The sequence below is a fragment of the Tamandua tetradactyla genome, chromosome 12 (assembly GCF_023851605.1).
Source record: "Tamandua tetradactyla isolate mTamTet1 chromosome 12, mTamTet1.pri, whole genome shotgun sequence".
In the NCBI taxonomy this organism is placed as follows: domain Eukaryota; kingdom Metazoa; phylum Chordata; class Mammalia; order Pilosa; family Myrmecophagidae; genus Tamandua; species Tamandua tetradactyla.
In genome coordinates, this window is record NC_135338.1 from 55110715 (window position 1) to 55123532 (window position 12818).

At 45.5% G+C, this 12818-nt stretch overlaps 1 protein-coding gene across 1 annotated transcript; it reads right to left on the reverse strand.

Annotated features, from left to right (window-relative positions):
• Nucleotides 1–9442: 9442 nt before the first annotated feature.
• IFI27L2 (interferon alpha inducible protein 27 like 2) lies at nucleotides 9443–11258 on the reverse strand. The gene is made up of 4 exons (XM_077122338.1): nucleotides 11098–11258; nucleotides 10948–10977; nucleotides 10248–10409; nucleotides 9443–9673 (listed from the first exon to the last, which is right to left on the reverse strand). Exons 1-4 carry the CDS (start codon nucleotides 11102–11104, stop codon nucleotides 9468–9470), a joined length of 405 nt encoding a protein of 134 aa, XP_076978453.1. The 5' UTR covers nucleotides 11105–11258; the 3' UTR covers nucleotides 9443–9467.
• Between the last annotated feature and the right edge of the window lie 1560 nt (nucleotides 11259–12818).

Consider the following 12818-nt stretch of genomic DNA (forward strand, 5'->3'; position numbering starts at 1 on the left):
GGGTTGGCTTTTTTTTTTTTATTAATTAAAAAAAATTAACTAACACAACATTTAGAAATCATTCCATTCTACATATGCAATCAGTAATTCTTAATATCATCACATAGATGTATGATCATCATTTCTTAGTACATATGCATCGATTTAGAAAAAGAAATAGCAAGACAACAGAAAAAGAAATAAAATGATAATATAGAGAAAAAATAAAAATAAAAATAAAAAATACAAAAATATATAAGAAAAAAACAACTATAGCTCAGATGCAGCTTCATTCAGTGTTTTAACATAATTACATTACAATTAGGTAGTATTGTGCTGTCCATTTTTTTTTTTTTTTTTTAGAAATCATACCATTCTACATATGCAATCAGTAATTCTTAACATCATCACATAGATGCATGATCATCGTTTCTTAGTACATTTGCATCGGTTTAGAAGAACTAGCAATATAACCGAAAAAGATATAGAATGTTAATATAGAGAAAAAAAATAAAAGTAATAATAGTAAGAACAAAACAAAACAAAAACCTATAGCTCGGATGCAGCTTCATTCAGTGTTTTAACATGATTACTTTACAATTAGGTATTATTGTGCTGTCCATTTTTGAGTTTTTGTATTTAGTCCTATTGCACAGTCTGTATCCCATCAGCTCCAATTACCCATTATCTTACCCTGTTTCTAACTCCTGCTGAACTCTGTTACCAATGACATATTCCAAGTTTATTCTCGAGTGTCGATTCACATCATTGGGACCATACAGTTATTTGTCCTTTAGTTTTTGGCTAGACTCACTCAGCATAATGTTCTCTAGGTCCATCCATGTTATTACATGCTTCATAAGTTTATCCTGCCTTAAAGCTGCATAATATTCCATCATATGTATATACCACAGTTTGTTTAGCCACTCGTCTGTTGATGGACATTTTGGCTGTTTCCATCTCTTTGCAACTGTAAATAACGCTGCTATAAACATTGGTGTGCAAATGTCCGTTTGAGTTTTTGCCCTTAATTCCTTTGAGTAGATTCCCAGTAATGGTATTGCTGGGTCGTATGGCAATTCTATATTCAGCTTTTTGAGGAACCGCCAAACTGCCTTCCACAGTGGTTGCACCATTTGACATTCCCACCAACAGTGGATAAGTGTGCCTCTTTCACCGCATCCTCTCCAGCACTTGTCATTTTCTGTTTTGTTGATAATGGCCATTCTGGTGAGTGTGAGATGATATCTCATCGTGGTTTTGATTTGCATTTCTCTAATGGCCAGGGACATTGAGCATCTCTTCATGTGCCTTTTGGCCATTTGTATTTCCCCCTCTGAGAGGTGTCTATTCAAGTCTTTTTCCCATTTTGTAATTGGGTTGGCTGTCTTTTTGTTGTTGAGTTGAACAATCTCTTTATAAATTCTGGATACTAGACCTTTATCTGATATGTCGTTTCCAAATATTGATTCCCATTGTGTAGGCTGTCTTTCTACTTTCTTGATGAAGTTCTCTGATGCACAAAAGTGTTTAATTTTGAGGAGTTCCCATTTATTTATTTCCTTCTTCAGTGCTCTTGCTTTAGGTTTAAGGTCCATAAAACTGCCTCCAATTGTAAGATTCATAAGATATCTCCCTACATTTTCCTCTAACTGTTTTATGGTCTTAGACCTAATGTTTAGATCTTTGATCCATTTTGAGTTAACTTTTGTGTAGGGTGTGAGATATGGGTCTTCTTTCATTCTTTTGCATATGGATATCCAGTTCTCTAGGCACCATTTGTTGAAGAGACTGTTCTGTCCCAGGTGAGTTGGCTTGACTGCCTTATCAAAGATCAAATGTCCATAGATGAGAGGGTCTATATCTGAGCACTCTATTTGATTCCATTGGTCGATATATCTATCTTTATGCCAATACCATGCTGTTTTGACCACTGTGGCTTCATAATATGCCTTAAAGTCAGGCAGTGCAAGACCTCCAGCTTCGTTTTTTTTCCACAAGATGTTTTTAGCAATTCGGGGCACCCTGCCCTTCCAGATAAATTTGCTTATTGGTTTTTCTATTTCTGAAAAATAAGTTGTTGGGATTTTGATTGGTATTGCATTGAATCTGTAAATCAATTTAGGTAGGATTGACATCTTAACTATATTTAGTCTTCCAATCCATGAATAGATGAAAGGTATGCCCTTCCATCTATTTAGGTCTTCTGTGATTTCTTTCAGCAGTTTTTTGTAGTTTTCTTTATATAGGTTTTTTGTCTCTTTAGTTAAATTTATTCCTAGGTATTTTATTCTTTTAGTTGCAATTGTAAATGGGATTCGTTTCTTGATTTCCCCCTCCGCTTGTTCATTGCTAGTGTATAGAAATGCTACAGATTTTTGAATGTTGATCTTGTAACCTGCTAATTTGCTGTACTCATTTATTCTACTTTGCTGTACTCATTTATTTGGGTTGGCTTTTACAGTGGGGATTTTTTAACTTACAGACGACATTTCTTTGGCCATGAAAATGTCCAACTCGAGACATCAACCAGATGATACCTGGACTTTGCAAACAGGCTGCTGATATCCAGGACACGTCTGTCACATGGGAAGGCACATGGCCAGCATCTGCTGGTCCTTCACTCCAGGTTTCATTGCTTTCAGCTTCTGGCTTCAGTGGCCTCCTCTCTGAGTTTCTGTGGGTCCTCTCTTAGCTTCTCCAGGGTTTTTCTCTGGCTCTCTGGGCTTTTTCTGTCTTTCTTTCCTCATAAAGGACTCCAGTAAAAAGTTTAAGAGCCACCTTGAATAGAGTGGGTCACAACTCAATTGAAATAACCTAACCAAAATGTCCCACCTACAATAGGTCTAAACCCACAGAATGGAGTAAAAGAACATGGCCTTTTCTGGGATACATAACAGCTACAAATTATCACAATTCTCTCACCATGTTCCCTCTATGAACCTGTCCAGATTGCTATGCCATTGGCTAAACATCAGTAAACAGGTGCGTAGCAGTGACTGAGTCTAAGGAATCTAGGGCTAAGAGTCTCACACAGAAATTCATCTCATGGGGCACTTTTTCCAGTGTCAGAAGTTGTAAACAGTCTCTCTGAGGCAAGGGAAATGTGACTCCTGCCCTCTAGAGATCCTATGGCTTCAGCTTGGATGATCCATTAGTGAACTAGCACTGAGCATCTGGTGGTACAACCTGAATTGGGGTCCCCAGGATGCCCATGCCTGGAGGGAGTACAACTGCTGTTGCACTGGGATCATTGTCAGAGGAGCCTCTGCCAACCCCCTCATGCAAAGTGTCACTCCCTGGGGGCCCTGCTGAGCATCTGAATGTGTCACTTCCATTTGAGGATCTCTGTTGCTAGGTACTGCCTGTGTGAGTGTTCTGATGTTCCAAGACCCTGAACATGATGGGCATTTCTAGGCTCAGGACTACCTGGAGCTCTCAGGAATCCTTTCCATTGCCACAAGCCCAATAGCATGCCAGGACCTGTTTCTCCAAGGATTAGGAGTACTGTGCTGCTTCTAGATTTTCTTGGTCTAAAAACCTAGGGCTCTGTGAATTACTGTTGCTTCCTCCTTCTCCAGAGACCAGTGAGCATGAGTATGGGTGGTAAAAACCTGGAGCTCAAATGGTGATCCAGGCTCTAAAGGTTGTAGAAGCAGGGCACCTAAAACAGCCACTTTAACTCTTGCAGGGGCTGCTCCTCCACTGTTTCTCAGTGGAAACTGCCTGCTTCCCATGTCACTTGATACAGGGGTGCCAGGAGGATATTGAGATGAGGACTATGCCAGCACTAATATGCAAATAGCTCAATCAATTGCTAGTCTTTATTTTGTAGGTGGTGCCTTTATGATCAGTAATTTGTCCCATAGTAGTCAAGAATCTGGCCCTGGGGTCCAACTGATATGCTATATAAGAAGGTAAGTGCTGGGCTGGGCTATGTATCTTGTTGGGGTTTGTGGCCCAGACAGATTGTTGAAGCCCAGTTAGCAATGTGTGTAATCAATGGATAGTTTCCTCCTCACTCTGCTCCACCAACACACAGCCATCCATATAATGGAACATCTGGATTCCTTTAGTCAGGGGCAGCTGCCTCAAATCCTATTCCCCCCTATTGGCGGCAAATAGTGCTGGAGTAATAATATCCCTGTGGTTATACAGTAAGGGTATACTGAAGGTCTTGTGTCTGGGCAGTAAATTGATCCTAGTCATTCTCCTGGGCAAGGAGAGTGAAAAGTGCATTTGTCAGGTCAAACACTACATACAAAATTGCTGAGGAAGGCCATAATGACTTCTGTGGGAGTCAAAGTGTCTCAGATCGCTGATGCCAAAGAAGGTACTTCTGCATTCAAGTGATAATGGTCTATAGTCATATACCACATTCAACTTGCCATTTTCACTGGCCATCCATTGCTAATATAGGCTGAGATAGTGGAGCAGAGGATACCTATAGATAGAAGGTCCTCCATGAGCATAGTGATGTCCCTTTCCCCACCAGGGAGTGGGTATTGCCACTGTTGGACAATGCAGTGAGGAGAAGGGAACATAAGGGATGTGCCATCCATCATGCACCTAATCATAGTGGCCAGGATTTGTTGGGATGGGGGAATATATAGTTGCAATTGACACTGGGATGTGCAGCAGTGCAGGATATCAAATCCTTGGAATGCATTTCCCAGTGGGAAGTAAGACCACAGGGGCAGTCAAAGGGCCAAAGGACTGTCTAGAGGGCAGTGGTCACCTCCTGACCCCATGCTGGTATATAATGCCCCAAACCTTCCAATGCTATCTGTTACTTCTTCCACTCTGTTTCTACCAGGACAGTACTGACCTGGGTGCCTGTATCCAAAAGCGTCATAAGGGTTTGTTCATTGCCTCCAAATTTGCAGGCACTGGGGTATATAGCCTTCCTTGGCCCCACCCATTGGCCATTTTACAGGTAGTCAAGCCAGGAAAACAGAGCTCCTTTCTGGGAACCGGACTCCTCAGTTGGCACAAAGGGGAGAGATGAGAGATTTGCCATCAGGTCATGTTGTTCCTCTGTGGTACAGTAGTTTCCCACTTTGCTCAGGACACAAGATCAAGTCCTGGCTTCCTGTTATCCCCTGTATTAGCTAGGGTTCTCTAGAGAAACAGAATCAGCAGGAGATATCTGCAAATGTAAAATCTGTAAAAGTGTCTCAAGCAACCATGGGGATTTAAGAGTCCAAAATCTGTAGGGCAAGCCATGAGCTGGCAGTTCCAATGATGGTTTTCAAAGAACTCTCAGGGAGGTTGGCTGGCTGAAGCAAGGAGAGTGATTGTCTCTTCTGAATTCTCCTTAAAAGCTTTCCTGTGATTAGATTAAGCATCACTCATTGGATAGGATACTCTCCTTAGCTGATTGCAAATCAGCTGTGGATGCAGTCAACATGGTCATGATTTAAGTCCATGAAATGTCCTCATAGCAACAGACAGGCCAGTGCTTGCCTGACCAGACAACTGACCACAACCACTTGCCAAGTTGACACGTGAACCTGACCATCACACCCTCTGACCTCAGATCCTACTTCCCTCCCTTGGATACCTGCTCCTAACACACTGGCCTTCCTGCTGCTGCCCCCCCCCCCCCACACCTGGGCTCACTGTCATTGCACCCTCTAACTGGAATGACTTTGCCTCAAAATTCTCCATCTCACTCTTTTGCCACCTTTTTCTTTAGTACTTCATCTTATTTACTATATCTGTAGTTATCATTACACTTCCTCTCAAGACCTGGGAAACAACATGAAGCAGATGCTTTGCTATATTTTGTTGCCAGCTTTATCTACTGCATCATTAGATCTGGTCCTACTTTATCTACTATATCATTAGATCAGGGACTGCATGGTGTGCTTTCAGCATCAAGTTTTGGAATAACCAACGGTCTGTCCACTGCAAGGATTAAAATTCTGAAAATCACCTACTTAATCTTCATTAGAAGGGTCTCTCTTTCATAGGATTTCGGTAAACTAATCAAGACCATGTAGAATGGGTGGAGACACGTCTCCATGTAATCAAGCTTAATAACCACAATTGATTGAGTCATATCTCCGTGGAGATAACCTAATCAAGTTTCCAGCCTATAGCACTGAATAGGGATTAGAAGAAACCGTTGCTCTCACAAAACTGATTAGGATTAACACATGGTTTTTCTTGGGTACATAAATCCTTTCAAACTGGCACAGTACCCTAAGACCTGTTGCTCCTAAAGACAGGCATCTTTTCATAGGATTAGAATCATCGACCTGACAAGTTTTTTTTCCAATAAATTTAGACCTTAAGTTGGCTCCATGCCTGTGCTCTCTCCTAGCTGCCTCTTCATGGAAGTTTTATGTCCAGGCTTTCACAATAAATCAAACATTTCAAACTGATGAAGAATTTTTTTGGGGGGAGGGGTAGTCAACAAATTCAACCATCTCTTAACTGCCTTTGGTAACAGGAACTTACTAGAGGAAATATAAATTAGAAGGAACATTCTGTAAGTTGAAGTTATATCGGGTCATTGCAAAAAATTAAGGATCACCCCTGGTTTGGGTGATTTGCCCCACAACCCTTTGCCTAGCACATGGCATTGTCTGAGCAAGCCCAGCTGGGGTTGCGTGATTTGAACCTTCTGCTGGAATTCTGAAGGACTGAGCCTGTCTGGGGTCCTGAGCAGGAGGGTCTCTATGGGAGAGAATGGAGGAGCCTCCTGTCTGAGCCTCATCCTGAAGAAAGGAGATTGGTGAGGGTCATCCTTACTCCAGAAACAAAGGATTTTGGGGTGAGGAGATCTGATAGAGCACTGCTCTCCCAGGCCCAGCCCCAGGGCTCCTGAGTAGAAAGTGAAGAAAAGATGGGTGTTGCTTCAGGCTGTACTCCAGAGAAGCAGACACTGAGGCAAGGATTGGAATACAACTGGTTTCCTTGGTAGGTGAGCTCAGGAAACACCAACAGGGAAGTGGGGGAGTGAGATAGCAAAAGGAAGGCACCCAAGTAACAGTCTATTAATGCGTGAGTTTTCACAGTGGGTATCTGAGGTTAATCTTGCGGGGTCCTGTGGAAGACGATGTGGAACGGGCCCCCAAGTTGTCCCATCTGGGGAGTGTCTGTCCCTCCATTCCCTACCACCAATGGCCGAGGGATCTCCTAGGGCGTCACACTCCAGCACTCTCAACCTGCCTTGTAGGCCTCCCGGAAAAGCCCTGGCCAGAGAGTCAGAGGTCCTGCCCATAGGGAGAGGGTCCAGGGCACATGTGCAAGCTCCAGCAGCACTCTCTGTAGAGGCTGAGCTAAATGTACTTACGCTGGGAAACAAGCAGCCTTTTATTTTGCTAGGCCTTTACATCAGGGCTTGTTGAGTCTATCTAATCAGAAGTTGAGCGGGGTTTGGATATGGCTGTTGCTTTAGCGACTGTCAGTGCAACATCAGCTTCAAATTAGCGTTGCCTTGCACTTAGGGTGGAGACTGGCTTGCGGGAGGATTTTTCTCAGTGTCTGCTCCACCCTCAGCTTCAGCCTTCTGCTTTGCATCTGCTCTCCAGGGAGCATAGATTGTTGCCTGTTATTTGGCATATTAGTCAGAGTTCTCTAGAGAAACAGAACCAACAGGAGAGATCTGCAAATGCGAGATTTATAAGGTGTCTCACGCAACTGTGGGAACAGAAGAATCCCAAATCCAAAGGGCAGGCTGTGAAAACTGGCAGCTCCTAGGAAGCAGCTGGACAAATACCACAGCAGAGCTCGCTGCCTGAAGAAGCAGTGAAAAAGTCTCTCTTCTTCCTGAAAAGCCTTCAACTGATTGGATTATCTCATTGCTGGGAGACACGCCTTAGTTGATCACAGTTGTAACCAGCCACAGATGCACTCAACCGACTGATGACTTAATACATCAGCTTTCTGGTTTATCAGCCAGTCACAAAATATCCTTGCAGCAATGGTCAGGCCAGTGCTTGCCTAATAATAATCACATGGCCAAGTTGATACCAGAACCTAACCATCATACTTGGTGCTTGCATACCTGGTGAGGGCAGAAGAGTTCTCCGTGGCGCTGTTCAACCTCAGCTTTAGGTAGGCCCTATGTGCCTGGGTTAGGGTGGGGTTTTCCCAATGACCTCCCCCAGGGGAAGAGGGTAGGTAGTCTCTAACCTTAGGGGACCAGGAAGTTTTCATGCCCCTTTCTTAGGGGAAGAGGGTGTTATCTCTTTTTCTTCCCCACCTGCAATGGTTTTCACCTTGTGCCCTGGGGGCTACAGGGTTGTGTTGCCCTCCCCCAGTGGCTTAATTGTACCATAGGGGAGAAGGAAGGTGGGGGAGGGGGGTGCCTTTCTTGCAGTGGTAGAGCTCAAAGTTATCAAGGCCCAGATCTGCCTTTTTCTAAACCTCTCCTTTTCTTTCTTTTTTTTTTTTTGAAAGGAATTGATGTTTATTTATTTATTTATTTTTATTAATTAACGGAAAAAAAAGAAATTAACCCAACATTTAGAAATCATACCATTCTACATATGCAATCAACCTCTCCTTTTCTGATGGTCACCATGGCTGCTTTGATGTCCCCATCTTCTGGGAAGCTTCCTACCAGGAAGCTTCCTTCCACCCACACTGCCATGTATACACTTGATACATATCTCCCTCCAACTCTCATCCTGAACAATTGGACCTACTCCCAGGATGCCTTTCCCTTAGCCTCCCTCCTCCCCTGCGAGGATTCCATTCATCTTTCAATGTTCAGCCTACTTGCCTCCTTTTCCAGGAAGCCTCTCAGGCAACTATCAAACAGATCCCTGTCTCCTCTGTGCTCTGTGCTCCTTACCTTGTGACCAGGGCCTGTCAGTGCAGTGAACATGGATGTCTGGTGCCCCACTTGTTTGGGTAAGTGCCTGACTCCCCTGACAACAAAAACTGGGGCCAGGCTGGACCTCTCCCATAGACTTCAGCATTCATTGCAGGGGCAAAGACTGAAGCCAGGGCTTCAGAGAGCCGAAAATGAAGTCAGCATCCTTGCCAAATTTCCAGATGTGTAGTGACCATTTCTGATTCAATCTTCTCCCCAAGAAGTGCCCAAGAGCCAAGAGCCCTACTGTAATGCTCATACCACACTGCCCTGGTGGTCTGCTTGTTTGTTTCCTGACAGGACTTTGAGGTCTGGCAGGAAAGGACTTGTCTTGCCCATCTCTGAGTGTCTACAGCATATGAACGAGGAAGAGCAAAGGGTTTTGGAGCTAGTGACTCAATATGTGTTCTGACCATCCATTGGTCCTGCCTCCCAACAAGGACCTCTGTTAATTGCATCACTGAAAAAGGGAGAAACTGAGGTCCACAGAAGGACCATGGATGGCCCTGGGTCACACACACCATCCATGGTAAGGCTCAAACCATGGTAAGGTTCTGCCCCTCCAGGACAAGTCAGGGTGGGAGAATGGGGGCATCTTAAAGCCTCCAGCTCAGAATTCTCCAATCACAGCTCTGCAAGAAACATCAGTACACAATCTTTATTTCTCATGTTTCTCTGACTTCAGTGGAGTTTTTGGAGGTTCTACTTGAGGTTCATTTTCTCCTGGCGACTGGTCCTTTTCAGCCCTGGGTTCAGCTGGGGGAGGGGAAGGGGTTGCCTTTTTTGAATTTCCCAGCCAGGCCCCAAGAGCTGACCCGGCAGAGCCCAGCAGGATGTTGGACGATGTCGAGAGTCCAGCTGCCCCTGGGGAAGAGACTGTGGTGAGCACAGGGGAATGTGCAATGACCAGTGCTCCCAGGAGCCCGGAGGCCCAGCCCACTCACTCCTCTACATCCTAATCCCTGCCCCAACTGGGAGTCTCTGCTTTAGAGAAAGGATGCTGGAGACAGCCGATAGAAAGAAGACATGGGATAAATTCATGAGAAGTGAGAGACAGAGGAAGAGTAAGCCACTAACCTGAGAGCTATAGGCCTCACTTTACACACAAGGCCACTTTACACAGAGAGAGCAGGTGACTTGCCCAAGTCACCCAAAGAGTTAAATATGTGTGGGGGTGGACCCAAAACCCAGACATCATGTACTGTGGCCAGGGCATCTTCCTTTCCTCACACCTTCTCATCCCTTCACTCCCACCTCAAACCCCACTCTGAACCGGAGAGGGGACCAGAATGAAGAGCCACAGGACCAGTGATGCTGAGGGTCATGAAGCCCCAAGGAGAGGAGTGGGCATCCCTCAGGCTCAGCCTCTGGGCTGGATCCTTTCCCGGCGTGGGCTTCCCCCCCCCCCCCCCTTTCCTTCTCCTACCCCGACACTCACCCACTGACTGCAGAGTGGCCACCAGGCTGCCCGCGGTAACTCCGCCCCCGTTGGCGATGGCCGCTGCGGACATCATCTTGGCAGCCACGGAGGAGGCCGCGATCCCTGCGCTGGTGAAGCCCACGGCGCTGAGAACCAGGGGCACAGCCCCCACGGCCACAACTGGGGGGAGTGGAGCTTTGTTGGATGATGTAACCCCTTAGGACCTCCTTGACAGTTTTTCCAGGGAGAGGCCAGAGGGTGGGGAGACTGCTCTGAACATATGGGAGACAGCGACTAGGAGAGGGGGTTCCAGGGTAAAGAAACGGGGAAGGGGAGCCAGGTCACAGAAGTTCTGGCACCTGTTCCTGGTTTCGTCTCTAACTTGCTGAGAGACCTTGGGGAAGTCACTACCCTCACTGTTTCTTCTGTGTTAATGCGGGAAGTGAAAGAAATCATTGTTTAAAAAGTAGCTTTAGCAGCAAACTTCGCTTTCCAAAGGAAATCTTCCCTACGTACTCATTATATATGAGGAGCGGAGGAGACGCTGGGGCCTGAAGCAGGGAGGCCTCCTGTCCTACAATTCTTTCAAAGGTCACCCCCAAGGCAGTTCCGGGAGGTGGTAGGGTTAGCCGGGCCTCTTAACCACGGTATCCCGCCCGACCTAGCCCAAACTCGGGCCAGGTGAAGGACTGGAGATGCAGAATGTCTAGGGACTCACCTCCACCGATGGCAGCCGCCGCAACGCGTTCTAGAAAGAGAGAGAGGGAGAGACTGAGGCAGAGAAAGACAGAGTGCGGGTATTAGCTAATTCGTTAGCTGAGGTCGTGAGGGAATGGAATCAGTCGATGGGGAGGGGCAGCAGACTCACTCAGCATGGTACTCCGCCACCCGAACCCCAGCTCAGCCTAGGAGCGCCCTGACTGCAAGGACAGCGCAGGGTGCGGTGTGCCTGCCAATAAGAGCACCGCCGGCCCTTAAAGCGCGTCAGCTCCAGCCAAACGCATCGAGCCCTAGCCCCCGGCTCGCCCCGCCCTCTTACTGGCAGTCCCGCCCCCGACGTGACACGTCCTGCTCGTCGGCAGTCCCCGCCCCCGGCTCGCTTCTCTTGGTTCCCCGGCCGGACCCGCCCGGCTAGTCCCGCCCTCAGCTTGGCAGTCCCCGCACGGCTCGCCCCGCCCCTGGTCGCATGTACACACCCTATTCTCCTTGCCTGCTGCTTGATGCGGCCGAGCTTGCCTTCCTGCTAGCCGGCTTTCTAACTGGCTCATCTGCGCGGTGGGTGTTTTCCTTGGGACGGGTGTCTCTCTTGCTTGACCAATCTGCCAAATAGCAAAGAACCTTAAAGCACCTGAGCTGGTAGCGAATAGGCTGTGGTTCTAAGTCGCAGCGGCTTTTTTTCCCTGATGGCAGAAGTAAGCTGTATGCTGAAAAGCGGGGAAGGGAAGGGGAGAGGAGGGGAAGGAAGAAGAAGGAAGGATAGTAGCGAAGAAAGAAAAGAAGGGGCAAAGAGGAGAAAAAAATTTTTCTTTCACCTTCAGAAGGAGAATCATTTTGGCTCTTTTCCTTCCAATCGGTTACTGCCCCCCCACCCCCACCCCCGTCTGGCATTCTGAAGCCCTCTCTCCTCATTCCAGGCATACAGCGCTTATTCTTTGTAAAGTACTCATTTTATTTAATAGGTCATTTAGATTTCCCCAGGCTGTTTAATAGTTTTCAACAGAATTTTTTTAATTGTCAAAATTTTAAAAATACAATTTACACAGTAAAATTCACCCTTTTAGTGTACACGTCTATGAGTTTTTCAAACTTATACAGTTCTGCAAACACCAAACTCAAATATAGAACATTTTCATCATTCCCAAATTCCCTCATGCCCCTTTGTGGTCAACCTCTCCAGCCAACCCCCTTCCCCAGCTCCTGGCAACTGGTGATTTGTTTTCTATCCCTACACATTTGCCTTGCCTAGAACTTCTACGTGATTTTTGAAAAAAATTTATAAATAAAACCAATCAACATACAATACGAACATTCTTAACGTATGAACATTCCATACTTAGGGTACACTCAATGGTTTACAATATCATCACATAGTTGTGTATTCATCACCATGATCATTTCTCAGAACATTTGGCATCACTCCAGAAAAAGAAATAAAAAGGAAAAAGAAAAAAACTCATACATACTATGCCTCTTATGGCTCTCTCTCATTGACCACTAGGATTTCCCTCTACTCAATTTATTTTAACATTTGTTCCCCCTATTATTTATTTTTTTAATACAATTTTTTTTTACTCATTTGTCCATACCGTAGACAAAAGGAGCATCAGAACAAGGTTTTCACAATCACACAGTCTTTGTGAAAGCTACATCGTTGTACAATCATCTTAGAGAAACATGACTACTGGAACACAGCTCTACAGTTTCAGGCACTTCCCTCTAGCCTCTCTAATCCACCTTAAACTAAAAAGGGGTTGTTTTAAGAATAACCTCCGAGATAACCTCTCAACTCTATTTGAAATCTCTCAGCCACTGACACTTTATTTTGTCTCATTTCTCTTTTTCCTCTTTCAGTTGAGAAGGTTTTCTCAA